We start from the raw sequence: 26355 nt of genomic DNA on the forward strand, positions 1-26355 counted from the left end.
TCGCCAAGTGTATAAATTACTGTATGTGGGATGTGGAGGCTTGTTTCTTTGATTACTTTGTACTTCACAACTGTGCACACACATCCCTGATGTATGACGTGTTTTAATGGAAGTTCTAAAATATTACGGATTGGTTGAACAAACTGTGTGGAAATCGCAACTTCTTAAGTGAAACATCAAAAATCAATTCAAAGACTCTTTTGGGGGGAGAGATTATTTGACGTCCAAGGGAGGAAATGTTACATTTGACAGAAAAGAAAACACTTGTATGAGGATCTGGCCAGATTTGAGATGCACATATCCTCTGGGAGAAGAGAGGAAACGCTCCTTGTAGATTCTCCCTCCAATACACACCCTCTCCCTGGCCTGTGATGTCATCACCTTGCTTTAAACAAAACAAGAGGAGGCATCAGGTGGTGCACCACTCCCCGGCTCCATCCAGCCACCCATCCATCTCCACAGGGACCGACCCAGCTGAGGTGGTCGATCAGCTCTGCACTCATCCATCCATTCACTGAAGGTACTCATCCCTCCTAATGGAGCATAATACATCCAGCAGGCCTGTCCTATGGACCACTTTAAAAAGGCTCATCAAGCATTTAAAACTGCAACATTTTGAGACAAAATCCATTCAATGGAATCACAGTTGGGGCGTGTCAAATCCAACTTTGGTAAACATTGACTCGGAAATGTGTGTTGTTGAGCAAGAATAAACCGTCTCAACACCGTTGACCTTCGACGTTACAAAGAGCAAAGTTGAGAAAGGTGATGTAGCATTTTACCAATGTCCACATTTATTTAACCTCTTGGAGTATGATCTGCTCCTAAAAGGAGGAATGTGCATAACAATTTTGCATAAACTGTTTGAATGTATTGTCCCAATAGCAGCCAAGCAACCAACCCAACTCTGAATAAGGGCTGGGAAACAATTAAAAATGCAGACTTATTATCTTTCTATATAATCATATCATGATGGAATCATGTGTCAGATCACAATTACGTTGCCGACATCATAGTACAAAGTAAAAGAAATTAAAAAAAGAACACAAAATGGTATTTTTGCACCTCATGGTGTACAAAAGTGCGAAGTCACTTAATCTTTATTAAAGAAAATACGGCCCCATCAAGTGATATCCTATGACTCATTGCCGCGTGACTCGTGTACAGCTTGATTTCTTTGAGACTATATCTTCCAGCGGGGAGGCGGGTTTGGCCTGGAGGAATGGATTGTGTTGTATTTGGAGCAGATCGAGGAGCAGAGGGCCAGCAGTGAGCCTTTAGGGGGCGTCGGCATCAGCAGCACTCCACACCTCTCTCGCGTTTATCATCTGGTTATCCTGTCTAACTTGCACGACTGATACACAACAGATCTACTGATCTCCACAGATATTCAACACCAAATAAACATCTCATGGTTTAAATCTATTTTAATGTTAATTCTGCTCAAATAAAGATTGTTTAAATGGCTTACTCCGTGTTATTTTAGGCCAATATAATAATTAATGTATTATATTTGATCTTCTTCTTTCTCCAGGAAGTTGTTTAAATGAACTCTGCCCTCAGTGCTTCGTGTTCAGTCACAATGGGAGTCATTGGCTACAGGAAGTGTGTGAGTGTGTATTAAATGAGCATACAAACATGTGTGTTGCTTCAGAGCGCTGCGTTGGGTCCAGGCAGAAGGCCGCTGACTGCTGGAGCACAGCGCTTGTTGTTTACCGGTCAGTGTCAGTTTCACAGCAGCGAGATTGTCGCCCTCGGAGGCGACAACAGGCTGGCAGAGGCCTGAGATCACATTCCTGGACGCCTGCGGAAAATCCTGCATCATGTTCCATGTCAGGCAGAACCGTCACCACGGAGACCAGGACAGAAATGGGCTAAACAGAAACGTCGAGAAGCGAGAGTGTTTGGGTTGTCTCACGAATGTCAAGAGGGTGAGAGTCATCGACTCGGAGCCCAAGAGAAAGTGTTGTTAATGTGAAATGCACTTAATGTAAAATGCAGTTTGGAGCCACATGTTTTTAAATGGAAAGCATAAACAGCCTCATGTGAATGAAACTAGAGCACTTTATCGCGACTTCAACTTCATCTCATGGTCACTGAGTGTTTGGACTCAAGATAATAACAACAACATAGTGACTCCCTCTGGGTTTTGTTCATTTGTTCGAAAGGATATTTCTGTTTGTTTCATTATTTGGACAAAAGAATGTGGAAACCTGATGAAAACGTTTTAGTGTTTGAGTTTATTTCACGGTGTAACGTGTAAAAAAATTTAAAAAAGTAAAGTCCCATTTCAAACTATTTTGTTATGTATTGAGGAGGTTTACAGATGTTTTTGTGATTATGTTGTTTTCTTTCCAGAAATAATGGGACACCTACTCACTACCATCCACACACCGTCTTGTTCTTTTCCAGAAGAATAAGACCCGACTGTATGTCTCGACTAGAGCAGAAACCGTGTACCTCATGAACAAAACATGTAATCTTGTGATGACTGGAAAGTGGGAGCAAACATTCAATGTTTTCAGAGCTAACTATAATTTCATGACGTGAATTTTTCATCAAAACATAAAATCTCTACATTGTACAAAAAATATTGCTGAAGGAGATTTTTTGAGAGCTTCTTAACCAATCACAAAAGGTATATTTAACGCTGTGATGTTCAGGTGACAGCAAATGTATAGTTTCAAAACTCTACAAATGACTACAGAACCATGTGGATTGACAAAACTCAAGAGAAAAATATATTTGTGGTTTTTGGAACACCATATATGAAAATAAAAACCCATTAGTCCAAACCCATGCATCTGCAACTGTAATGATCCTGACCTGTGACCCCTAAAGATCTGAAACCTCTTTGTCTGCAAAACCACATGACTAATCCTGTCAGACCCTCCTCACTGACCCCTTAGAGACCTCAGGACCATCACTATCTGATTGCAGCCCAGGTTATCCATCAATACATTTTAGGTAAAGTTCCTGCAGCAGAATTGGGTTCTGAAGACACAGTTTTGGTGAGTAGACACAGACCAGACAGTCTCACAGATGCTATCAAACGCAGACACATTAGCGAGCGTCTTATCTATCTTTTTCTACCTGTGGCCCCTTCCCTCTCCATCCCACCTGTCTACTCCTTCTTCTCCATATTCCTCCTCCTCGGCGTGTCACTGCACGACTCCTTCATGAATCCCAGAATATCTCACAGCCCAAATAAAAGAAGAGAGTGTGCTTGGAGGAAGCCATAACAAGGCAGTGCAGATGTCTGATGTTCCCATTCACATCACACCTACACTATGGCGGTGGTCTCAACCTTCAGAAAGATCCTAAAATAAATCTCAGGGTCACTAGAGGATTGCAGGGTGAAGACTATAAAACACTTTTTTTTTGGTGAAATGTTTTGGTGTCATTTAATGTCACGCTGAACATGCATTTCAGCTGCTTTCTCTGTCGGGTTAAGCTGCTCTAAACACACATAGACATATGCACATACACACAACCTGTCAGCGGGAAGGGGGTGAGGTGAAGGTGACGTAAAGGTGAGGTAAAGAATACTCGAGTTGACAGCAACTATAATTGTTTTTGTTTCTTTACTGAAACATTTGTGAGACCAAAAAAAAAAAAAATCATTAGCAATAAATCTGCTCAACAAGCAGTCATGAAAACAAAAGTGAAACCTAATTCAATCGGCGCTCTCTTTCACCACAGCCATGCTTACACAAACACCATCCAAAAGCATTTTCATTTATTTTTTACAAACAAGCTAAAACTGAAGCTGTCATTCTGTTTATCTTAGTTTGTTCTTGTAAAGTTATCTGCTGGCTGACACAAAGCAGACAGGAGCACAGAGGAATGCCTGATACTATCTCATGTCTGTGCGCTTCACAATTGATGATTATCATTTATAAACTTCATTAAGAAATGCTGTTTATTTTATTGACATGTTAGATTTGTTTCTCGTTACTTTATATTGTGCCTTTGCTGTTGTAAACATAACTGTCACTGCTCTAGAAACAATCTTTGGTGATATATAAATAATAACAATCATTTTGTCATGACGAAGAAAAGAGTATTTTAAAAAGTCCTTGCACTTTAATAAAATCATAAAGATATCTATTCTTACGTGAAGGCCACCGTAGTTCTCCGACATGCTTGGAAAGGGACGGGTGAGCCGAGGGTCATGTTGTTTCTTGCTATCTGCAACCTCACCACTAGATGCCACTTTAACTTTATCCCCAAGTGAACTATAAACACACGAACAACGACTCCCTGTTTAACCGAGATAAACCAGAGGGTCACTGTGTTAAGGTCTGTATTTCCTTTTGACATCAAACACACTAAAATATCACAAAATGCCATACAAACACAGGGGCCGAGCGCAGAGGGACAGAATAAGAAAGCTCCCTTTGGGACACACAGTATGCACTGCCTGACCCTGAAAAGAATGAAAAGAGCTCAGTAGCAAAGTTCACTCACCATGACATCATGAGGAAAAGTTTCAGATATGATACATTCATTATCTAAATACTCCAGCATGGTTTTTCCATTGCACTCCAAGCCTGGGCATCACTCTTTCCCTTGGTACTTCTCTCTCAATAACGGTTGCATAATGTATATTTGTGTACGGTCTACTTTCAAGCAGATCTAAAGATTACGAGAATATTGTACTAAAGTATTATTAATTCAATGCACTTCGATAAAAGTATAAAGTCCATCAGTTAAAATGTATTCTGAGTAAACAATACTGAGTTACATTTTTAAAAAGGTGTTAAAGAACATCTTTAGTGGTAAAAATAAATTGCATTAAACGTCAATAGTGGACCAGCATCAGCAACATGATCTGATGTCTAAACTAATAGTATCCTTTTTATAGACCGGTTGAAGAAGCTTGTGTATAAAATTGAATTTACCACAATTCTTGTGGTGCAAAGAAAAAAAGTATCAGAGTGAAAAAAATTTACTGACTCAAAAGAAATACAAGAAAGAGTGTGTCTCCACCTTAAAATGTGCAGAGGACATAACCTCCTTGTCACATTCACTTATTCCTCTCCATCGTGGAGATTATTTGGACAGACAATAAAGGCTGCTCTGACATGAGGCAGAAATGCTCCCACCATGCAATTGTTAGCATTCAACAAAGGTTTACATAACATTTGGAAGAGGTTCAATATCTGCCATTCAATCTGTGTAACTGTCATGAAAACATACGATCATAGACAGCAAACATTCCTCAGCTGTTACATCTTCTCACCAGCTTTGCCTTCCTGCCAGCCACGCTTTTCCGTTTTGATCCTGAAAGATCTAATGAGCATGAATCAAGTGCAATTACCACATAGCCATCTGCAGACAATGAAGAATAACACTTCTGCTTTAATGACTTGACTCAATTATGTCAGGTTATAGCCTGGCTGTACAGTATCAAAACATCAATTTGGCACAATTTTCTCTCCCCTTCAATCTCCTCTTTGGGCTGTAACAGCTGGATTTGGTCCCATATTTGGCCCATCATCCTCTGCATTAGGTTTGTCACCGTCTAGACAGACTACATTATCCGAGACTGTCTGTTTGTATTATGACAGTATAGCATTTAAATACAATTGAGTTCATTTCTCCAATTATAATCAGTATTTTGAGGATGGTCTAATATAGCTCATGGGTTCATACAATGGTCTTACATCATAATACGTTGCATGAGTCTAGGCAGGCAGCAAAGGGACAGTATTACATTGTAACATCTACAACCTGCAACTTGAATTAACTGTTAAATGAAAAGACCAACGGCAATGAAATTAAAGAGGCAACCCTACATGGTTACATTACCATGACTTCGGGATGTCCAGGCCGGATATTCTTGGCTCTCCTCATGGGGAATATCAGGGCCTGGGCGTCCTACTGGAATGTGGATCAAAAGGGCCCAACATCCTGCACCATCCTGGAATGTTTGGAATGAAATGAGGATTTGAGCCAGGATGAATAATAAAATGTAGGAATCTGTAGAAGGAGTAGTTGGTGTGTGGGGGTAAACATGTGTATGATGTACAAGCACTGACGCATTTGCAGCCTATCATCCTTATCTGGTGAGAGGTTGCAGAAAACACGGTGTCCTTTGGATGTGATGAGAAAAAAAAGCAATAATCTACGACTGCCCTTTCTGCTCACGAGGCGCAGGTGTTCTTGTGAGATTTAAGAGAATTTAGGGAACATTTAGTCGTCTGAGGCAAACGTAAAGCAAGGGGTTGGTAAAAAAAAACAAAAAAAAAACACTTGGAGTAAAATCTGTGCTTCGTTTGATGCAGCTAAAATAAAACTTTTTTTTTAAAAAACTACACAATAGCCAATACTGACTGAGAATTGATGTAAAAAAAAAAAAAAGGAAAAAAATAGGAGATGGATGTGAGAAGGCTATCGAGTGGATAAAGCTGTAACTGCTTTAACGCTTAATAATAAGAGAAATGTGCTGGACATTTTATTTTAAGAAAAATCGCCTGGTCTTGTGAACTGTTCAAACCTTTCTGAGCACAATAGTACGTTGGTGCTTTCGACTGTCACGTGGTCATCATCTGTTGATTTGATTGTTTTGTCAACATTGAATAAAATGTGATATATTTGTCTTTTAATATCAACTATGAGATCTAACTCGCACTATGACGTCAAATCCACAACCGGTTGCTTCTTAAGCAGGACAAGGGCGCCCTCTGGCGGCTGAGAAGACACGTGTCTCCTGTCCTGCAGGTGGACGTCTATTTATCCCGGCATATGCCGGTAATCAGATACATTTTAGAACAAAACACGACACAAAAAAACAACACAAATAAAGATGGAAGTATAAGTAACGACGGCTTCGCTTTTTGTCCTTTTTGGCCAAAAGCGTCCGTTGTCTTGGTAACAAGTACACGAGTCTCCGGAGACGAGGCGTCCCTCTGCTTATCTGGGAACACGAGCGAGTCTTCAAGGTTTGTTTTGTCGGCTAACAAACAACTATAAAAGAGTTCAAACATGGCAGGCGAAAAGTGGACGTTTGAACAAACCTTTTCTTTTAATAATCTTCCCTCCAAGAAGCTGTCCTTCCTACAGGACCGAGACGTTTCAAAACTCCTCATGAAATGGTGAAGTATGAAATGTAGCTATAACTCCATGCTCATGATAACTTTAGCTCTCTCTTCAGTCCGTTAACTAGCTCCTGGCTGTGTGGTGGTGTCATGGATGTGTGTGTTCAGGTCTATGCTGGGGAGGATGTCAGCTCAGTCTTACAGCTTTGACCAGTGCTTTCACCCGTACAACAGTGAAGCGTTTACACTGGTGAGACCCGAGATTGCAGTATAACTCCTGACTGACATGTTTTTTACATGAGGAATTTAATGCTGAATCAAGGTTGTCTGTCCTGATAACGTGTCCTTGTGTGTTCAATCATTGTTGAATGTGTCTGATGTCATGCTGTGTTATGCAGTGTTTCTTTAGAGATCCCAATGTGACATCCAGTCTGAGGAAGATGGAGGCCGGAGCCTGGGTGCCTCTTGGTATGTCGTGACCTCCAGAAAGCCTTTCATTACGGAGAGTAGGAAATTGATCTCATCTGCCGGACAATATTTGCTGTCAAATCTGTGCAGAATGTTTTGGACTTGTGTGTGTATATTTGTAGACAAGCCAGTGGTGTCTGTTGGCGTGGAGCCGGTGCAGTGCACTAAAGTCTCCATGGAGCTGTTTGACCCAATCTACTCTTGTGGGATAGTGAGGCCCTCCGGACATGTAGTGAAATGCTTTCATGATGTCTACTCCGACTATGATGAACTCAGACAGGTCACTCTCTCTTTGCTCATTCACCCGTCTGTCTGTGTTGCGATGACCGAGTGGCAAATTCAAAATAAACGCACTCTGGACAGACTGGAGTTGAGTTGCAACATCATTCTTTTTTTATTCTCCCCTTCACAAACAAATTAGGCTCCTTTTAAACACCCCTTTGTGACTAATTGGCCCAGACCATCTTCCAATAGGGCCGTCTCACCACCCAAAAATATGTGCTCTAAACATTTATGTTATTGTGATAACCCCGAAAATAACCCTACTAACTTTACTAACATTTAAACCCGGCATAACTAACATAACTTAAAACCCTTCTCATTTACGTCAACCAACCCAACAGTAAAACCTTGTCACTTGCCCCCTTCCTTTTTCCGCCACTTGGTCCCACCCAGAACTATACGTGGGTGCTTAGGCCTTGCAGTGACGACCCGTCGTCACACCTCCTCCTCCCTCTCCCGAGAGTACATTACCTCAATTTTCATGTACTCTTGAGAGACAGTCCGCTACCAGGTTGGCTTTCCCTGGGTGGTACCTTATCGTGAAGTTATATGGCTGAAGCGAGAGGTACCACCCTGTAAGCCGCGTGTTAGTGTCCTTCATCCGATTAAGCCATTGCAGAGCTCGATGATCGGTCTCAAGGACAAAGTGCCGGCCCAACAAGTAGTACCGCAATGATTCAACGGCCCACTTCATGCCCAAGCATTCCTTCTCCACCGCTGAGTACCTTGTCTCCCGGTCCAGGAGCTTACGACTCAGGAACAATAGAGGCCGTCTTTCTCCGTCTGTCTCCTGCAGAAGCACTGCTCCCACGCCAACCCTTGAGGCATCCGTCTGCAAAATGAATGGTTGGGAAAAATCAGGAGTGTGGAGAACTGACTCCTTTGTGATAGCCGCCTTGAGGTCTTTAAAGGCCCGGTCACATTCCTGACTCCACCTGACTTTGTTTGGCGCTGAGGCCTTGGTGAGGTCGGTGAGTATGGCTCCTCTCTCAGCACAGTGGGGAATGAATTTGCTGTACCAACCCACAAGCCCCATAAAGGCACGCACCTTCTTCTTTGTCGTCGGCACTGGATATGACTGAATGGCCTCCACCTTCCCCATTCGAGGCTTGACCACACCCTGTCCAACCACGTGGCCCAAGTACTCCACTTGCATCTGGGCAAAAGCACATTTGAGTGGGTTGATGGTCAACCCCGCCGCCTTGATCAGGTGTAGGATCTGTCTCACGTGCGAAATATGTTCCTCCCACGTTTGGCTGAAAATGACGATATCGTCCAAGTAGGCTGCAGCAAACTGTGGAACCTCCCTCAACACTTGGTCCATAAGTCGTTGAAATGTAGCTGGTGCCCCCTGGAGACCGAATGGCATAACTTTGAACTGAAACATACCATAGGGTGTCTTGAAAGCTGTCAGCTCCTTGGTTTCTGGTGCGAGAGCAAGCTGCCAATACCCCTTGCTCAGGTCCAGTGTGGTGATGAACTTGGATCTTCCGACTCTCTCCAGCAGCTCATCAATCCGGGGCATAGGGTAGGATTCAAACTTCGAAACTGCATTGAGGTACCTGAAATCAATACAGAACCGCAGTGACCCATCCTTTTTGGGGACCAACACCACCGGACTACACCACTCACTGATTGATGGTTCAATTATTCCCATCTGCAGCATAACCTCAATTTCCTTCTCAAACTTCGGCACCAGACGTTCCGGTATCCTATAGCACTTCCGCCGAGGAATGGCCCCTTCCTTCAGGTGTACTTTATGCTGGACCAGCGATGTGAAGCCAGGTTTTTGTTGGAACAGCTGCGGGTCGATTAATGCTTTGATCTCCCCCTTCCGTCCCGGATGGAGATGTGAAAGCTCAAACAAACTGGTTTCAGAGATGTCGCTGGGAAACGACTGCTCTCCCTCTTCTTTCTCCTCATCAACCGCACAGATCAGGAGCTGCTGCTGGACAGGCAGCTGATTTGGTGTTGCCGGCTCCTGAAACTCCTTCAACAAGTTTACATGGAATTTTTGATATTTATTCACCCTCTCTGGCATATAAAGTTCATAGGTGACCTTACCAGTCCGTCTCGTGATTTCATACGGCCCATGCCACTTGGTCAAGAGCTTGCTGTCCGACGTAGGCAGCAGTAACAGTACCTTCCCGCCCGGGCCAAACCCCCTCTCCCTGGCCTTCTGGTCATACCACGTCTTTTGCTTCTGCTGTGCCATCTTCATGGTCTCCTGGGCCAGTGCCGACATCTCCTCCAACCGGTCTCTCATCTTCACAACGTATGCCACAACGTTCTCCCCTTCCGACGTCGGACTTTCCCAGTAGTCCTTCAGGAGGTCCAGTGGCCCCCTGACATGGCGTCCATAAAGCAGCTCGAATGGTGAGAAACCAGTTGAAGCTTGTGGCACCTCCCGGTAGGCGAAGAGCAGATACGGCAGCCACTGGTCCCAATCTGCCCCTGTGTTAGATACAAACTTGCGCAGCATGCTTTTTAGTGTCTGGTTGTATCTTTCCACCAGCCCGTCCGTTTGGGGATGATAAGGTGTGGTCTTTATCCCTTTTACTCCTAGGAGCCTATACACTTGTTGAAGTAATTTGGACAGAAAGTTAGTTCCACAGTCTGTCAGGACTTCCCTTGGTATCCCTACTCGAGCAAACAATTGAACCAGACAATTGGCCACCTGTCTGGCTTTAACCGATCTGAGGGGAAAGGCCTCGGGATAACGGGTGGCATAATCACAAATGACCAAGATGTACCTGTTGCCTGCTGAACTCTTCTCAAGGGGCCCCACCACGTCCATACCTATTCTGTCAAATGGGGTAGCAATGATGGGTAATGGCTGAAGCTGCGCTCGGGCTACCCCCCTTTGTGACGTTAATTGACATTCCCGACATGATGCACAAAAACGTTTTATCTGGACATACATGCCCGGCCAAACAAATCTCCTGGCAATCCTGTTGAGGGACTTTTGAAATCCCAGGTGACCTGCCCAAGGGATAGAATGACCCAGCTCCATAACTTTTTGACTGAGACTCTGTGGCAACACCAAAGCTTCCTCCTTCTCCTGCCGCTGGTACAGAATGCCATTTTTAACTACGAAGGTAGCCTCTGCTAAGCAGTCTATCTTGCCTCGCCTCTCCCCCTCAACTTCTGTCACCTTACTAAACCACGTTTTTAGTGATGGATCCGCTAGCTGCAATGTCGCTATGTCCGACGGGATGTGGAAATCTAAGGACCGGGTGGGCTTTGTCACCATTTCACACTGTTTCCCGGCCGTAGCCAAAACCTTATCTCGCCTCCTCTGGGCTTTGGACTTAGGCTGCTTAACTGGCTCCGCCTCCCACTCAGCCTTGAAAAATGGTAACTCCTCCTGATCATTTCTGATTTTCTGTGCCCTAGTAGTGACCATGTTGCATGCCGTTAATGTGAGTGGATGGTCCCTCTGCTGCTCCACCCCCTCTATTGGCGCTACTATCCTTTGCTCTACCTGTACCTCTGTGGTAGCTTGGCCCTCCCCTTTAGCCTGCTGTATCAATTCTAACAATGTGGGGACATCATGACCCAGAATAACAGCGTAGGGTAACTCTGGAGCTAATGCTACTGACAAGAGGTAAGTCTGACCCCCTACTGTAAGATAAACATCTGCTACGGGATACTTTTTCTCATCCCCGTGGACACAACTAATGTTAGTAGTGGTCTCACTCCATAGTTCTCTAGGAACTATACTAGACCGAACCACTGACTGAAAACTGCCTGAGTCCAAAAGGGCCTCCTCACGCTGACCATTCACTAAAACTGGGGCCATGAGCGCTCTTTTTTGCACCGGGCCTGAGTGAGTGGGTCTGGGGACTGAACACAACAGCGAAGGCTTACTTTGTCTAATTGCTGGGCATGTGTACTGAGTGTGACCTAGGGCATTACACTGATAGCACCGTGTATCTGGCCTAGCACTGGAGAAAGGTTTTTTACTGGTATTGGGATTATTGGGAGAGAATTGCCTGCTACTGTATGGAGGCCTAACCTGAGCCTGACCACCCCTTTCACCCCCAATGGACTTACTGCGACCGGTGAAGTGGACATCACGGCCAAAGGTGGTTCTTCTGTTGCCGGCTCTGGCTGACAGGAACACTTCTGCGAGGCGGGAAGCCTCTTTTGCTGTACACGGATCACGTTCCCGGATCCACACCTCCAGTTCCGGCTCAACCATCCTCAGAAATTGCTCTAGAATCAAACACTCAGAAATATCCTGTACAGTGGAGCTCTCCGGTTTTACCCATTTGGTAAACATATCCTTCAAACGCACATACAGTTCACGTGGTGTTTCCCCATGACTAATGTCCAGTGACCGGAATCTTCGTCTGTAGGTGTCAGCTGTGATCTCATATTTAGCCAAAATAGCCTCTTTGACCATTTCATAATCTTCAGATTCTCCTACTTCCATAAGCACATAGGCACTGCGTGCTTTACCGGTGAGTAAAGGAACAAGATGAATAGCCCACTCTTCTTTCGGCCAATGGCAGACCGTAGCCATCCTTTCAAAAGTTGTCAGATAATGTTCAATGTCATCATCTGCAGAGAGCGGTATCAACCTAGGATCTCTGTGGATGTGTGTGGCTACCTCTGATTGTGGTCGCTCCTTCCGCCGGCTGGACATTTTCCCTGGACCTCCTTCCTTTACTTCATCCTCACTGCTTGGATTTTCGATTCTGCTCTCATACTCCTCCTTCATCTCCGTCATCTTCGTTTGCATCAGACGAACTTCGTGCTGCATACTTTCCCATCTTATGTCCTGACGTGTGGTCTCTTTTTCCATCCGCTCCTCTCTTGCTGCTTGGGCGTCAATCAGTGACTTCACCATACTAGTCAATTCCTCCATGTCCTCAGGTGTCCCAGCTGTTGCAGTCGGTGACTTCTCTGGCGACCCCTTCTCCGGGCTCTTTTTTTTTCCTCTCGTCATTGGTTTCTTCAATATGTCGAATGGCCTTTACCACTGCCACCAAATGTTGCGATGACCGAGTGGCAAATTCAAAATAAACGCACTCTGGACAGACTGGAGTTGAGTTGCAACATCATTCTTTTTTTATTCTCCCCTTCACAAACAAATTAGGCTCCTTTTAAACACCCCTTTGTGACTAATTGGCCCAGACCATCTTCCAATAGGGCCGTCTCACCACCCAAAAATATGTGCTCTAAACATTTATGTTATTGTGATAACCCCGAAAATAACCCTACTAACTTTACTAACATTTAAACCCGGCATAACTAACATAACTTAAAACCCTTCTCATTTACGTCAACCAACCCAACAGTAAAACCTTGTCACTTGCCCCCTTCCTTTTTCCGCCACTTGGTCCCACCCAGAACTATACGTGGGTGCTTAGGCCTTGCAGTGACGACCCGTCGTCACAGTCTGTCTCTATCTTCTTTGGCATGGAGTCAGTCCAAGTCTCCCTCTGTTCTCCTAGATGTTGCAGGAGGAAGACTCGGAGCACCACTGTGTGTTTGGTAAGGAGGAGCGAGGAGAGTTTCTGTTTCGCCTCTTCAAGCACTTGTGTGTCGGGGGAGAGCTGTGTCAGTACGAAGACACCATCGATGCTTACATCAGCACCACAAAGCAAATCTACAAAGACCTGATCAGGTGATCTAGATGGCTGCTACACTTGAATTCATTCTGTACAGCAATATAAACATGTTGACAATTATTGATCCGGTTATTAGACACGTCACAATCTAATAATAACATTGTAATTCTACCCTTTAATACACAGTGTTCAGAAGGATCCAGAGACTAAAAAGATCATCGTTGTCTCCACAGTCCTTAAAGTTTGTGCCTATGTAAGCGATTGGTTGAATGACTGTTTGTGCCACCTGCATGCAAATGCAAGAATGTAATTTGATTAAATTGGACTACACACTGTTCTTATAATTTAGACACATCTAATATATTGTTAATCCTCTCTAGGATGAATCTGGACGATGTTACCCCGAAAATCAAGAGGAGGAGCAGACGTTTGCCTATTTAATCGTCGACCCCTTCAAGCGACACGCAACCTTGTTCTCCCACTGCTACGGTGTAGGAAGCTTCACCTTGTGAGAGGCTCTGGAAGCTGGAAGTAGACTTTGTTAGATTCCTTGTGCACATGTGCTTGTAGAAACAGGTGCGCTCATCCTGGGAGTTGTATCCAGAAACTAGCTGTACATGAGGAATTCCAAGTTTGAGTTACGAAAGAGAAGGATTCATTATTTTGGTTTATTTAAATATGTCAATAAATTGCTTTTAAACAGCCTTAAAATGACTATGCATGACATCCTGCTCTAACTACTTGTTAGAAAGCTCAACAGTTGAACATAAGATATGGTGATTTAACATTACATTTCTTTTAGCTGACGCTTTTATCCAAAGCGACTTACAATAAGTGCATTCAATAATAAGTACAAACTCAGAACAACAAGAATCAACAAAATACATTTTCTTTAAACAAAAAAAACTACAAAGTGGTATATTTAAATTATAACATTTTTAATAAGCCTATCACTTTAAATCAAACATGACATATGGGCCCTTTTCAGAGCAGCCATTTTGACACCGCTCAGTAAAGGTAAACAGCTGTAATTGATCATCTAATTTGTGTCATGGCCACGCCTCTGAGCCAACATGCACAATCTTAAGGCCTCAATGGAACAAGGCCATAATTAATGTTATTAACTACACCTGTGTTTACCCTGCACTGACTGTCAAAACAGCTGCTGTGAAAAGGGCCTTTTGATTCATGAGAATAGTTGAGAAAAAAGAGCCCAAAGTCAATAAATATACAGTCCAAAGAACTTTATTGAAACAAATAAATTAATAAATTAGTCAAGTGCGCTAATTTTATCCTCAGCAGATACAATTTTTTGTATCTCTTTAAAAGATCAAATATGTGTGCATTTGATTAGAAAACATCATAAGTGCCATATTTCATCAACCAGTAGCTACGTCTATTGGAATCGGAAGACTTTGTTGGCTTTAGCTATTTTTCTTATTGCTTTGATCAGTTTCATTTTAACATCAGTTCCAATACCTAAGAGCAGTTAAAGGGCAACGAGCTGGAATGTCAAATGGCAGCAAGTCAGTGAATGATGGATGGTCACGCGTCATGAAGAAGAACAGAGTGAAAAAGAGAACGTGCAGATTGAGTCATGCATAGCATTCAGTCAGTTAGACAATCAGTGACTGTTCTTCATACTTGGTTTTCTAGACTAGCGCCCCTAGTGTCCTCAGAGGTAGTTGTGTGGAAGCCACACTTCTCTATATGACATGCTTATGAAAGGACGCGTGCCTGCAGAGTTTCCTGTGATGAAATGTCCAAGCCTCCAGATCTGACTGGTGTTAAATACTGTAAGGGTGTCGATGCGAGGAAGTCTGGGCAGAGTTACAATGATATGCTGAGCGTACGGTATAATTCTCAGAAAATATCAAAAGTTGCAGCAGTCATAAAAGACTAATACTCTAAAAAGGACATAATCAGAACAATGGTGATGGTGTTTCTGTAGTTAGATCAATGTGTTGAGAAAAAGCTATAATGTGATTCCAATATGAACCACTTCTTCAAAGCAGCTTTAATATTTAAGTTTGAGACAATAAGCCAGACCATATCAGTTAGAGAAAGAGGACATAGAAGGCACAGGTCATTTCCTTTCATGTCTTTACTCAAGACTTCACTGGAGACATCCAAGTTAGTTTTTTCTTCTATTACTGTGGCCACCACTAACAACAACATGCAATACAGTTGTCTCACATTTTCATGAAGCTCAACATTCCAGGTGACAATGAAGTGACAGCACTGTTCAGTCTAATAATGCCTCTAATAAGTCTGTTATAGCTCAGGCCGAAGAATGAAGCGTCTCTTTGAAATAAATGTGAAGAATGATGTTCCATTTATTTCCTCATGGCATAAATAAATCTAAATAGAGCGACCAATAAAGTACATTCACTGTTTGAAGTTGAAAAATGGAGCACCTGAGTCAACTGGTTTGACTGGAATAAATAAATGAATCACTTGCAGGGACGGAGTGTTCTCACTGGAAAAATACAGTATTGTGAATGTTTCCTTCGTTGAAGCTGGCAGCAATTATCTGATGACGTTAAAAATATATGTATGAGCTCTGCGAGGGGAGAGCCTGAACCTGATGCGCTGTGTGTAGTTACAGTTTTGTCATCCATGATTCGATTTGACAAAAATGCTATAACATGTATTTAAAGATCATATTTAACTGAAGTAAACATATTAACTTAAATCTTACATTCACTTTAAGAACCAAAATCATTTAAAAAAAAGAGCATTCTGCCATTATGGTAACAAAAAAATTGAGTGTTTTAACATAATTACAGTAATCAAATCAAAACACAAAGTTAAAATACAAAAAAGGTGTTATATTTATCAAGTGTCAAAGTATTAAGTAAAGGAATCGCTTTCATTGTGACTGTGTATATGTGTGTGCATTTGTGCACTCTCCAGTTTTGTCCATAAGCACAGAGCGTTAACTGTGCATCAAACATCTCCAACAAAGAACCAGAAAAGACAGAAGAGAGTAAAGTGGACAGGCAACGACAGTCAGTAACACCATTGGGTGTCAAACCTGCACCCACTGTTTGTAGTGAAGCTGTGGGTCTGGAACCATTTCCTAAGACAAGTGCATTCATGAGGATAACGGCCTGGAATTCATGCGTCGGGTCTGGACACCTTACAGGTTGTTTTCAAACTGGCCAAAAAAGTTCCTACATCATCTCCACAGCTGCTGCAAGATCACATGCCATCTGGTGACGATGAGAGTGAGAACCATCCTGTAAGAGAGATGGACCAGCTGACATGGTCAACCTGACTTGAGGCTTGATGAGTGATGAGGAGCAGTGCACAATAATGTGACATGAATGTCTACATTGGGGATCAGTGAGGTTTTATCTACAGTAACATGCATATCTGGCGGGTGGGCTGCAAGACAGAGAGGTAAAGTGGGCATGTTAAGAACACAAAGTTAGGTTACTGAACTACTCAGGGAGATACAGTCACCTTTAGAACAGTTCATGGGATTCTGCACCGATGAAAGGCTCTATCACATCCTAAATAAATAGGGGCGTTGCTTACTTAAATGCCAACCAGACAGGGAATAATGTCTTTGGGGGAATTTTTGCAAGTGGGCTTATTGGAGACAGAACTTCTGAGGGAGGAAATGGAGATGAAAACAAACAGCAACGCACACTCCACATCAGTCACTCCAATGTATTCTTCCAGCTCAGTTTTCACGCGGTATGTTTGGGTAATTAAAGCAGGATTTACACATTTAAAACTGGTTAAGTGTGAAGGTGTACTGTGGAGTTTTGGTGCTTTATGTCTGCCTGTTCAGGTCTGAGGGAGCAGATTATGTCTGTGTCAACGGCTCCTTTCGGTTCTTCATCGTATGTCTGGTGGTGTGAAATTTGTAGGTGAGACCCATTACATTCATCACAGCCATCCAAAGGTATTGGACAAATGACTGGCATGGCACTTGCAGCACTGTTTATGACAACTGAGTCAGCAGACTCTCATTCAATTGATTCAAGCAGCCAAGAAAAAAGAAAACTATGAGGGGGAAAAAACGACAAGATTTCTCCAAAAATTTACAAAACTTCAAAGCCTAAAGTCTGATTATCTACAGTTGACGCTTTAAATGAGACATATAGCATAAGCTGAGTGGGTGAACGTGGTTCAGTAGTCAAGTCATGTGCCATCTTTTCATCTTCCACCTTATCTAGTGAGTTGAGAGGCGTGTGCGGTGAGCAGCTTTGGCTGAGGCTCCTTGTCAGGTAGAGCCATCTGGTGGCCTCTGTTTGTATCAGCTCTGGAAACAAACTCACTTTGGGAAAAAGATTTGAGGGTTCAGATTTGAGATGGAAGGGTAAAAATCATCCCGGACAGATATGAAATTATTGATGACATTAAAGTCCGACTGCTCCGAGTGAGGACTCGGCTGCAGGAAGACATACTGTAAAGGGTTTTGAGTCTGTGTTCGAACAGTCCAGAGACAGCTCAGCTCACTGTCATTCCAAGTTGCCGCTCTCAGAGATGTTCAGAGTGTTAGCGGAGGGGAAGAGGTCTCTTTGGTCCGTGGGGCTGTGGTAGTCAGATGTCAGGTCGGGGTCCAGGAGGGAGGACAGGGTGAAGTGGGACGAGCCTTTCTTTAGGCACTGGGTGTAGAAGCTGAGCAGGAGGTCCACCTTGTTCTCTATAGACTGAACCTGAGCAAACACACACATACACGTGTCAAGCTTCTTTGCTTCTCGACTTCTTCAGTCTTATATCCATTCTTTTGCTTTACACCAGGAACCAAGAAAACACAAAGGTGTTCCTCTATGTACTGTAATGCACTGTACAATGGATGATAATATAGTTTCTCTTATCTTTGATCTTATCTTATGTTCAAAAATAAATGAGTACAAACACATTAAAACTACATAATTTGTCAGTATCTTAGCCATTAGCTGTTAAATCCTGTGTGGAACTGCAGAAAATAAAAATAAAAACCTGTAGTTGAACAGGGACTAATGCTAAATTACCTCATTTCCTGCTCTCAGTTAATTTCTTTCTATTTTTATCTACCAGGGTAAATGAAAGCAATCCAATGATATTTTAAAAATGATTCACATGTTAATTAAGAGAACACATTTACGCACATCACTCTTTAAATGAAACTCTTTCTTTCTTACCTGTTTCTCCACCTTGACAACACGTCCCATCATGCTTAGCTCATCTAGTGGGTCCAGTTCTGGCGGCGTTTTCTCTCCCTTTTCACTCCGCGTTTTCTTATCACTCTGAACGGCTCCTCGTCCAATTATCTGATCCACTCTTTCACACACCAAAAAAAACAAATAGATTACCATAACTATAAGAAGCCATTAGACTTACAGGACATATGTTATGAAGCCATTTTTTCAACACTGCAGTTTTCAAGCAGCAGTGCAGTCGCGGTAACATACCGCATCTGCAGGCTCTTGATACGGCCCAGCATGTCCAGGTGTCCAGCTGAGTACTGCTCTATGACGTCCTTCACATCATACGGACGCAGCGTCTCCTTAAACTTCCTCTTTGCCACGAGGAACTTTAAGATCCTACACAAACACAGCACACTCCCTGTTATCACTCCTCTGTGCGCCTTTAAAGTGCCGAACACTGCACACCCGCATATATGGATGGACAGTAAACCTTTGGAAAAATGCAAGAGAAGGACAAATGATGCGGGAGACCCTGAAAATAACAAGATTAATTACAGTCAGAGTGACCTTATCATTCACCAACAGCCCCATAAAGAGAGCAGAGTCGCCCCTCTACTTAACTGTGTGGATGTATTGTGACGATGACACATCTCCCAGAAACAGTTGCTTATCAGTGCGTGCTGTTTCAGCAATTAGCACAAATCCTAATGGGTAACACACACGCACAGCTCTATCGAAGCTTTCCTGCTCTTTTGTCAGTATGACAACCATGTTGGTGCCACTGGTGGACCACAGCTGCTCCTACTCTCAGTGCACACACACATCACCACCCACATTTCAATGTGGGGGAATCACACAAGGAATGTTGAGCCAGCACTTCTGCACCCGGCAAAGATATCACTGACATTCCTTTCTGCCAGAGTATGTCTGGCTGGGCGTCTGCAGGGAGTGGAGGATGTGCAAGCGATAATGGGAAGGGAGCAAAAGAAAGTCTAAGCGTGTGTGTGTGTGTGTGTGTGTGTGTGTGTGTGTGTGTGTGTGTGTGTGTGTGTGTGTGTGTGTGTGTGTGTGTGTGTGTGTGTGTGTGTGTGTGTGTGTGTGTGTGTGTGTGTGTGGCTTTCTTTGTTGAGTGGGTCATTTAATTCCCTTCTTATCACTTATGAGATGGGCAGTTTGGAGATGCTTCGTCTGCAGAAGCACCGGAAACATCAAATGCATGCGAGACGAAACACGCACACTGAAGCTGTCATCGCACCCGGTGAAGGATTGTGCTACAAGTCAGCTGAGGGAGAGGGAAGAGTGAGAGAGAGTGGAAGGGCAAGAAAAGAGGGATATTTTTGAAGAAACCCTATCTCACACAGCCAGATGACTAAGTCCACTATAATACTCCCACTTTCCTTCACAGGAGGAAGAAAAGAAATCACATCAAAGGTCGGGGAAGCAGAAGATCAGGAGCACTCAGCTGTTCTGAGAAAACGTTCCTCTTACACGCACATATCTGTGTATACAACCGTACACACATACACACACACACACACACACAAAAAAAGATAATGCCACAAATGCCTACACCAACACACCAACACAAAAGCATGTACACATTCACACAAGGACACACACCTGGGCTTAGTGGGACCAAGTGAAATCTGAACTTGAGAGAGGGGTCAGTTTCCTAAATAACTGTAACCTTTGTTGAGGTCTGCAGCGCTTGCACTCACAGCAGCCACATACGTACAGCGCATAGTTTTGTGGGATGGCCAGCGCTGCAACAAAGAAGGAGAGAAGGTGTGATTGAAGGAGAAGAGGAGCGAGAAAAGGAGGAGTGGTGGTCTATGGGTGGTGCCATAGCAGCCGTCAGCGCACTCTTCCCCCCACGCAGCACTCTGTTTCTTGATGACTCCTTCTTTTGGGGTATTTTTGCAGGCGGTCTTTTTCATATTTTGCTGATGGATGCAGATTTTTGCCAGGGTGGGTCTCAGGTGTGGGTAAAATAAAGGCTGTGGAGAAGGGTGGGTGGTGGGGGGACTTTGGGGACTTTTGATTTGGATCCTCCAAGGGTTTCTTCGAAATGCTGACTCTTTTTCTCGGTCAATGAAATGGCTATCTTAATACACGGTCTTACACCTGTGGTACAGCAGGCAGTGGCAGCTGGCACGGCTCACTGAAACATATTAAACCTTCCTGATGTAAAGAAGTTGGGACATAGAAACACAGCAAAGATTGGAGGGACAGGAAGTGTCATCTGTGCCCCAAAATGCTTGCATAGCGAGGGCAAATCTTTTTGCAATTCAGCAAAGGTTGATCCCTGTTAGTCTCCAATGGCAGGGTTTAATCTGTGACTGTTATGCTGATACCGATCCTACGTGGGCAAAGAAGGGTCTGATATCTGATTTCTACCTGCTAAGAGATCACAATCTTAGCACACAAGCTACAGTATGTGTCTTCAATTATTTCAACAGAGAAATTACAGCTGAAACGTTACAGAAACTGATGACGATGACTAAAAATCAAATGGTTATAAATTGTAAGCATGTCTAAACTATTTGTTTAATAAAATAGGAGCTTTATCTAAGACTGCAAACATGCAGAAATGTTTTTTGTGCATAAGAAGTCACAGTGGGGAGAGCACAGAGATATATCAGGCCTTGTGTTCCTCCTCTTCTTCTTCTCTTGCTCCCTCCGTACATAAACAGAACACTGTACGCAGCCAGGCACTGATAAACCACATGTACCTCTCTGAAGTGAAGGCTCAGCAATAAGGCCTGCTGCGAAATTCATTCATCATGAAACTCGCCCAGGCGGCTGCATGTGTGTGTGTTGCCTCAGTGTTGCACCTGCTGTTTACACACCTGTATTATCTATAGGAACTCCCTCTCTCCTATTGTCTGCAGCACAGAGCAGCTGAGGTCAGAGATATCTGCTGATTCAAGTGCAAATAAGAGGTGAGGTCATATAATACCCTATCAGTGGCATAATGAAATTAAGCGATTGTATCAGGCTGGAAAATTAAGATTTCCATTTGGTTTTGGATTAACGAAAATGTACATTTTTACCTCGCAGGAGACAGGAGTTGCTCATTATCTCCACCAGAGGGATAATGCATTTGGTATTGTGTGTGCTTTAGTGAGTGAGTGCACATCTGTGTCTGTCCACGGCAAGTCTTACATTCTGCTGCAGCAAAGTGCGTAATATTTTGGGTGGCCAGGGATAGCTGCATGCTTAAGGACCTCTTGTGTTTGCGGTGACTCACACTGAGTGCATCACCGACCCCCATCTGCTACTCTGCGCCCAGAGACACTGCAGGGACGTGGAGGAGGGGTGGGGCAGTTGGCATATTGTTAGTTGTCTGGACGGTGTGTCTGTCTAAAAGCTAAAGGAACTACCAGGACACACACTGCTGAGTACATCAACGCCACTAAGCCACGTGGTTTTTAATAATAATGGCCAGGATGACCCATTCAATGTATATATAAACACAGTTTATTTCCAGGCACGTACCCATCTTTATTCAAGAGCTTCACAGAGAGCATATGGAGCCACACACACACACACACACACACACACACACACACACACACACACACACACACACACACACAAACACAGCAGAGTGCCACTGAGACAAATGCTGTGAGGGAACAGCCCTGACATCAGGGACCCAGAAGATACTAGTCGATATAATCTGCTCTCATCAAACCTCAGTGGAGACCAGCCCGGCCCCAGTACCAGATGTTTGCTAGCAATTGTAGTTTTTTTCTGCCACCATCATTACAAAACTCTACGCTGCTATTCTGGGAGTGAGTGTGTGTGTGTGTGTGTGTGTGTGTGTGTGTGTGTGTGTGTGTGTGTGTGTGTGTGTGTGTGTGTGTGTGTGTGAGTGTGTGTGTGTGTGTGTGTGTGTGTGTGTGTGTGTGTGTGTGTGTGTGTGTGTGTGTGTGTGTGTAGGGGAAGCTGCATACGTGATATTGTTGGCAACCCAATGGGGTTATGTATTTGTGCATTTTACACAATGAGTAATGACTAATTATTTTGATTGTGGCATAGATTTGCCAAGAGAGCATTTCTTTACTCACACCCTGTCCATGATTTATGAGTACTTAGTTTATATGTGCACATCCAAGGTTTTGCTTCTCTTCATGACTGTACGCTGACTGTATTTAAAGTGTCTGGGCACACATTGTGTAAGGACATCCGTCACTGACATACTCCTGTGACATGACATCAAAGCTTGTAGTCGATAAAGAGATGACACAATGACAGAAATCAACATCAGCGATGCTCTTGATCAATTTCTATTACAGCTGTCCTTGTCTAACCTGTACAAGATCATTGGCCTCTGCACAGTCGTAATGTACTGTGATCCTCCATCTGTACTGTATTTGTGCGTATGTGTGTGGCTGTACTCTCTACTATCACACACACCAAACGTCCGGTCTGAATGAGCTGTGCTTTGCTGAGCGACAAGGTCACACAGGGGAACTAACCCTGGCTGCAGGAGGACTCAGTTACCTCTCCTAAGTGGATATTTCTACTCCGTCAGCAGAATCTGTTCACGCCAGGTCCTAAATGGACGTGGTGCATGTTCACCAAATATTGCAGGCAGTCAAATACCATGAGAAGTGCTCATGTCTGAATACACATGCATGGGTTGTTCATCTCACCAAAGTGACCTTATTCTATCAATAACCAGAGGCACAGTAGCTCCAGCTTGCACCTTAAGGAGCCTAGTGTGCAAAAAAAAGAAAAAAGCTTTTACTGCCCGAAAGTCCTCTGCTGGAGGTTTTTACATTTAAATACATTTGAAGCCTTTAATGGTACAATACTCTAAATTAGTTTTATATAATTGCATTCATATGTGTTGTATTTAACTCTCGTTAAACTAGTTTGATTTATGTTCCATGTTTTCAAATGTGAATCTTTGGGGTTAACTTTTGTAAAAACAAATCTTTTAACGTTCGTGCCCAAAGGAACTAAGAAATGTGGAAAAATAAATTCCCATTGCTTTTCACTGGGTGGGACCATTACGAGAAAGCAGAAGGACCAGTGTACGTGTACAACAATAGCAATTGTAGGTTTTCCTCTGCAGGTTTAACTATTATACTGTTGATGGCAGGACTCACCTGACAGCTCGTATGAGCGTCTTCACCGCTGGGATTACCTCCTCCATGGACACGTCACAATAGGGTTTGTCTTCCACGCTGTCCTCCCCAACCCCCTCTATTGAGCCAAGACAGAAGGAGAAGCATTGTCCTGCAGGAATGATCCTTGTTAGTGTAACGTGTTTGGATGCTGTGTCTGTTGCCTACCATCAACAGGGGGACGTGGTTTGAGGCGAAGGGAGGTGCGAAAGCGTGTGCGGTCATTAAAGCTCCAGCTCTTTTGGACCTTCGGGCTAGTGGCCTCGGGGACGTTCTCCTGGCTGGGGGAGCTTCGGACGCCCGGAGGCAGTGGTGACGTCTTGCTCCTAATGGTTTGGGATGATCGTGAATTGTTCATCCTGCTGATCCGATCCCGAAAGCCCATTTTACTGCTGATAGTGAAGATTACATCGTTAAACATCTGTAGGCAAAGTATTCTTTTTGGATCAATATAGGTTTTTGTCAACGATCACAATGTCCATGCCTTTGACCTTAATGGAAAACTAAGCCGTTAGTTTAGTGGAGGAGCAGAGCGGCAGTCTGAGCTTGTTAGAAAAGAGTTAGTTAGTTAAAGTGACACAATAAAACATGGCCTCTGATTTTTATCATCGGAGAAACTCATCAACAAACTGACAAAACAGGGACACAAACAGACATTTGCATTTTGTCTCAACAACAGACTAGCTGACATATCGTAAAGGCAGTTTTGTCCACAGGGACCACGCAATATTGCAAAATAACTGATTCTGCCGTGCAGATTTGCTAAGTTAATGTGCCTATCATAGCACCTGATTCAGCAAAATCGGATTGAAACCTGATTCAAGTCTTGCAGTAGTGCTGGGCCGGCGGAAAATGTTCCACCCAGCATCACAATAAAGACACGCTTTCTTAATCCCTTCAACGGAGTGAAAAAGCATCAAAACCTCGGCTTCAAAGTGCAGCCGTGCAGAAGGTATCTCTCATTAAGTACTCTATACCACTCACAACAACCCAACGCAGGCCGGTATGTGATGTCATCTATTTACAGGAGGAAAGCTATTTGGCACCATTCCCTTGAACAGAGTGACTCCTAACGCGGCTGTTATGGCATGCTCTTGAGACCACTCCTTCTCTGCAGCCACTTTCATGTTACACACCGTTACGGGTCCGTGAGGCGAGGCAAACTTCATGCACCACAGAGCAATTCCAGCCCAGTCGCTCACTCCCACATGTTTACGATGATATACTCTTTGTTGTGCGTGTGTGTCAGCTGGGCATTTAAATAAAAAATTAAATAGTTATGGGAGGTTAGTGGGAACAGCATTTCATACAACAAGTTGAAATGTTTCAAGTAGACCGGAGGAGGAGAGTGAAAGAGCCTCGCATGCTGTTGGGAGGGCAAGCAGATGATTTGTATACATTCAGGACCATAAACTTCACTGAATCTCTCCAAAAAGAATATTGCATGCAAACAGAAACATTTTAGCACTTAAAAACCTTTTAAAAATACAGCACACAAACATTCTGATTGTTTTGAAAGGTTACATGACTAATCTCAAATAGGAGATCATGCTGAATCATTTAAGCCTTTTCTCCAAGAAGGGACTATAAATGAGCCAAAACAACTAAACTGAAAACATAAAGCAAGTCAAGAGCAGGGAAATTCTTTTACGAGATGAAACATTTGACGTTAGCTCACTGGAAACAGGTGTTTTTGTCACATTGTCAGAAAACATTGAGGACTTTCATGGTGTTCTCATCACATGGCTTAAACTGAGTTTCAAGCCAAACCAAGCACGGTCAGTCCTAGTCTCTCCAGCAGGAAGGTCTGAGCTGGAACGCACGATCAGAAATGATGCTCACAGCATTTGTGGACCAGAGTACGGTGCCTGTTTGAAGTGTTTCATTGAGAAGTGCAGGATACGGCTAAACAGTAATCAAACATTTAGAAAGCCGCTGCCCTTGTCCACAAATGTTTGAGTGTTTCAGGCAAGGTGAGGGGGATGCGCGTTAAATGATAAAAAGTAGTGTTATAGATCTTTAGCGTGCCCCGTGCACAGGCTTGTTGCCATGGATACCTCTGCTTGCGGCCACCGTGAATCCGGAAGAGACCCCGTTTTTTAGAAAGTTGACTGAGGAAACACACAAGGCAGAGGGATAGAGGGTGAGGGGAGGAGAGGAGTGGAAGAAGGGAGGGGGGAGTGAAGGAAGACCAGAAGTTCTGGGACACAACCTGGGAGGATAAAATGAAGGATAACACCAGGGAGAGCCGGTGAGGTGTGTAAATCTCAATAATCCAAACAGCCCTTTCCCTTCCTGATCTTGTTCCTTAATCTAAAACTGAAAAATGTACTTCCGAGATGCAGTTTGGGATTATGGAGACGCAGCCGGTGAGAAGCGAGGAGGTGGGTTTGAAACAGGTGGGGAAGATTCATGCAAAGGGAGTAATGTTTCACCGGAGTATATTCATCACGACAGCCCGTTAAACATGATGGTGGGACAGCAGATCCTCAAATCGAAGACATTTTCTAACAGCTAAACATGTATCGTTTAGGTGCTTCTTTCCTCTAATGCATGCACAAGTCCACACATACAATGTACATAAGCCGCCCTTTGCTATCTTGGCTTTCGTTCATGGTTTATGCTAAAGATGTTATGAACCTAATGCAGCAAAACCACTCTAAGTATCAAATACCCATTAACACACAAGCACAGCGCA

General features: G+C 43.6%; 2 protein-coding genes across 7 annotated transcripts in view; one reads left to right on the plus strand and one right to left on the minus strand.

The window, feature by feature from the left end:
* Positions 1-6867: 6867 nt before the first annotated feature.
* cfap300 (cilia and flagella associated protein 300) lies at positions 6868-14083 on the plus strand. 5 transcript variants are annotated; one of them, XM_068575450.1, is made up of 8 exons: positions 6868-6947; positions 7054-7100; positions 7212-7293; positions 7442-7511; positions 7634-7791; positions 13256-13428; positions 13559-13625; positions 13753-14083. In XM_068575450.1, exons 2-8 carry the CDS (start codon positions 7093-7095, stop codon positions 13882-13884), a joined length of 690 nt encoding a protein of 229 aa, XP_068431551.1. In that variant the 5' UTR covers positions 6868-6947; positions 7054-7092; the 3' UTR covers positions 13885-14083. The 5 variants fall into 5 exon arrangements, with proteins under 5 accessions (XP_068431551.1, XP_068431552.1, XP_068431550.1 ...); XM_068575451.1 differs by having other exon boundaries at positions 6879-6947; positions 7051-7100; XM_068575449.1 differs by lacking the exon at positions 7054-7100 and having other exon boundaries at positions 6910-6947; positions 7160-7293.
* Positions 14084-14520: 437 nt separating this feature from the next.
* The window catches only part of LOC137784627 (potassium voltage-gated channel subfamily KQT member 4), a 42683-nt gene continuing 30848 nt past the window's right edge, over positions 14521-26355 (minus strand). The window contains exons 10-15 of one of the 2 annotated variants that reach the window (XM_068575447.1): positions 25715-25768; positions 23826-24049; positions 23640-23736; positions 18784-18915; positions 18514-18652; positions 14521-18045 (exon numbers count right to left, since the gene is read on the minus strand). In XM_068575447.1, coding sequence (XP_068431548.1) covers positions 17848-18045; positions 18514-18652; positions 18784-18915; positions 23640-23736; positions 23826-24049; positions 25715-25768 — 844 coding nt within the window. In that variant the 3' untranslated portion in view covers positions 14521-17847. The remainder of the gene's footprint in view (positions 18046-18513; positions 18653-18783; positions 18916-23639; positions 23737-23825; positions 24050-25714; positions 25769-26355) is intronic. The other variant, XM_068575446.1, reaches the window with a different exon arrangement.

Source organism: Clinocottus analis, unplaced genomic scaffold (genome assembly GCF_023055335.1).
Source record: "Clinocottus analis isolate CAN_PGR_092001 unplaced genomic scaffold, fCliAna1.0.p SCAF_14, whole genome shotgun sequence".
Classification (NCBI taxonomy): domain Eukaryota; kingdom Metazoa; phylum Chordata; class Actinopteri; order Perciformes; family Cottidae; genus Clinocottus; species Clinocottus analis.

Excerpts from the sequence above, each read along its gene's own strand:
- cfap300 (XM_068575448.1), top strand. The coding sequence starts at position 6,991 with ATGGCAGGCGAAAAGTGGACGTTTGAACAAACCTTTTCTTTTAATAAT. Across the intron at positions 7,294-7,441 it reads ACAGTGAAGCGTTTACACTG|TGTTTCTTTAGAGATCCCAA; the intron begins GTGAGACCCGAG and ends TGTGTTATGCAG. Across the intron at positions 13,626-13,752 it reads TCCTTAAAGTTTGTGCCTAT|GATGAATCTGGACGATGTTA; the intron begins GTAAGCGATTGG and ends AATCCTCTCTAG.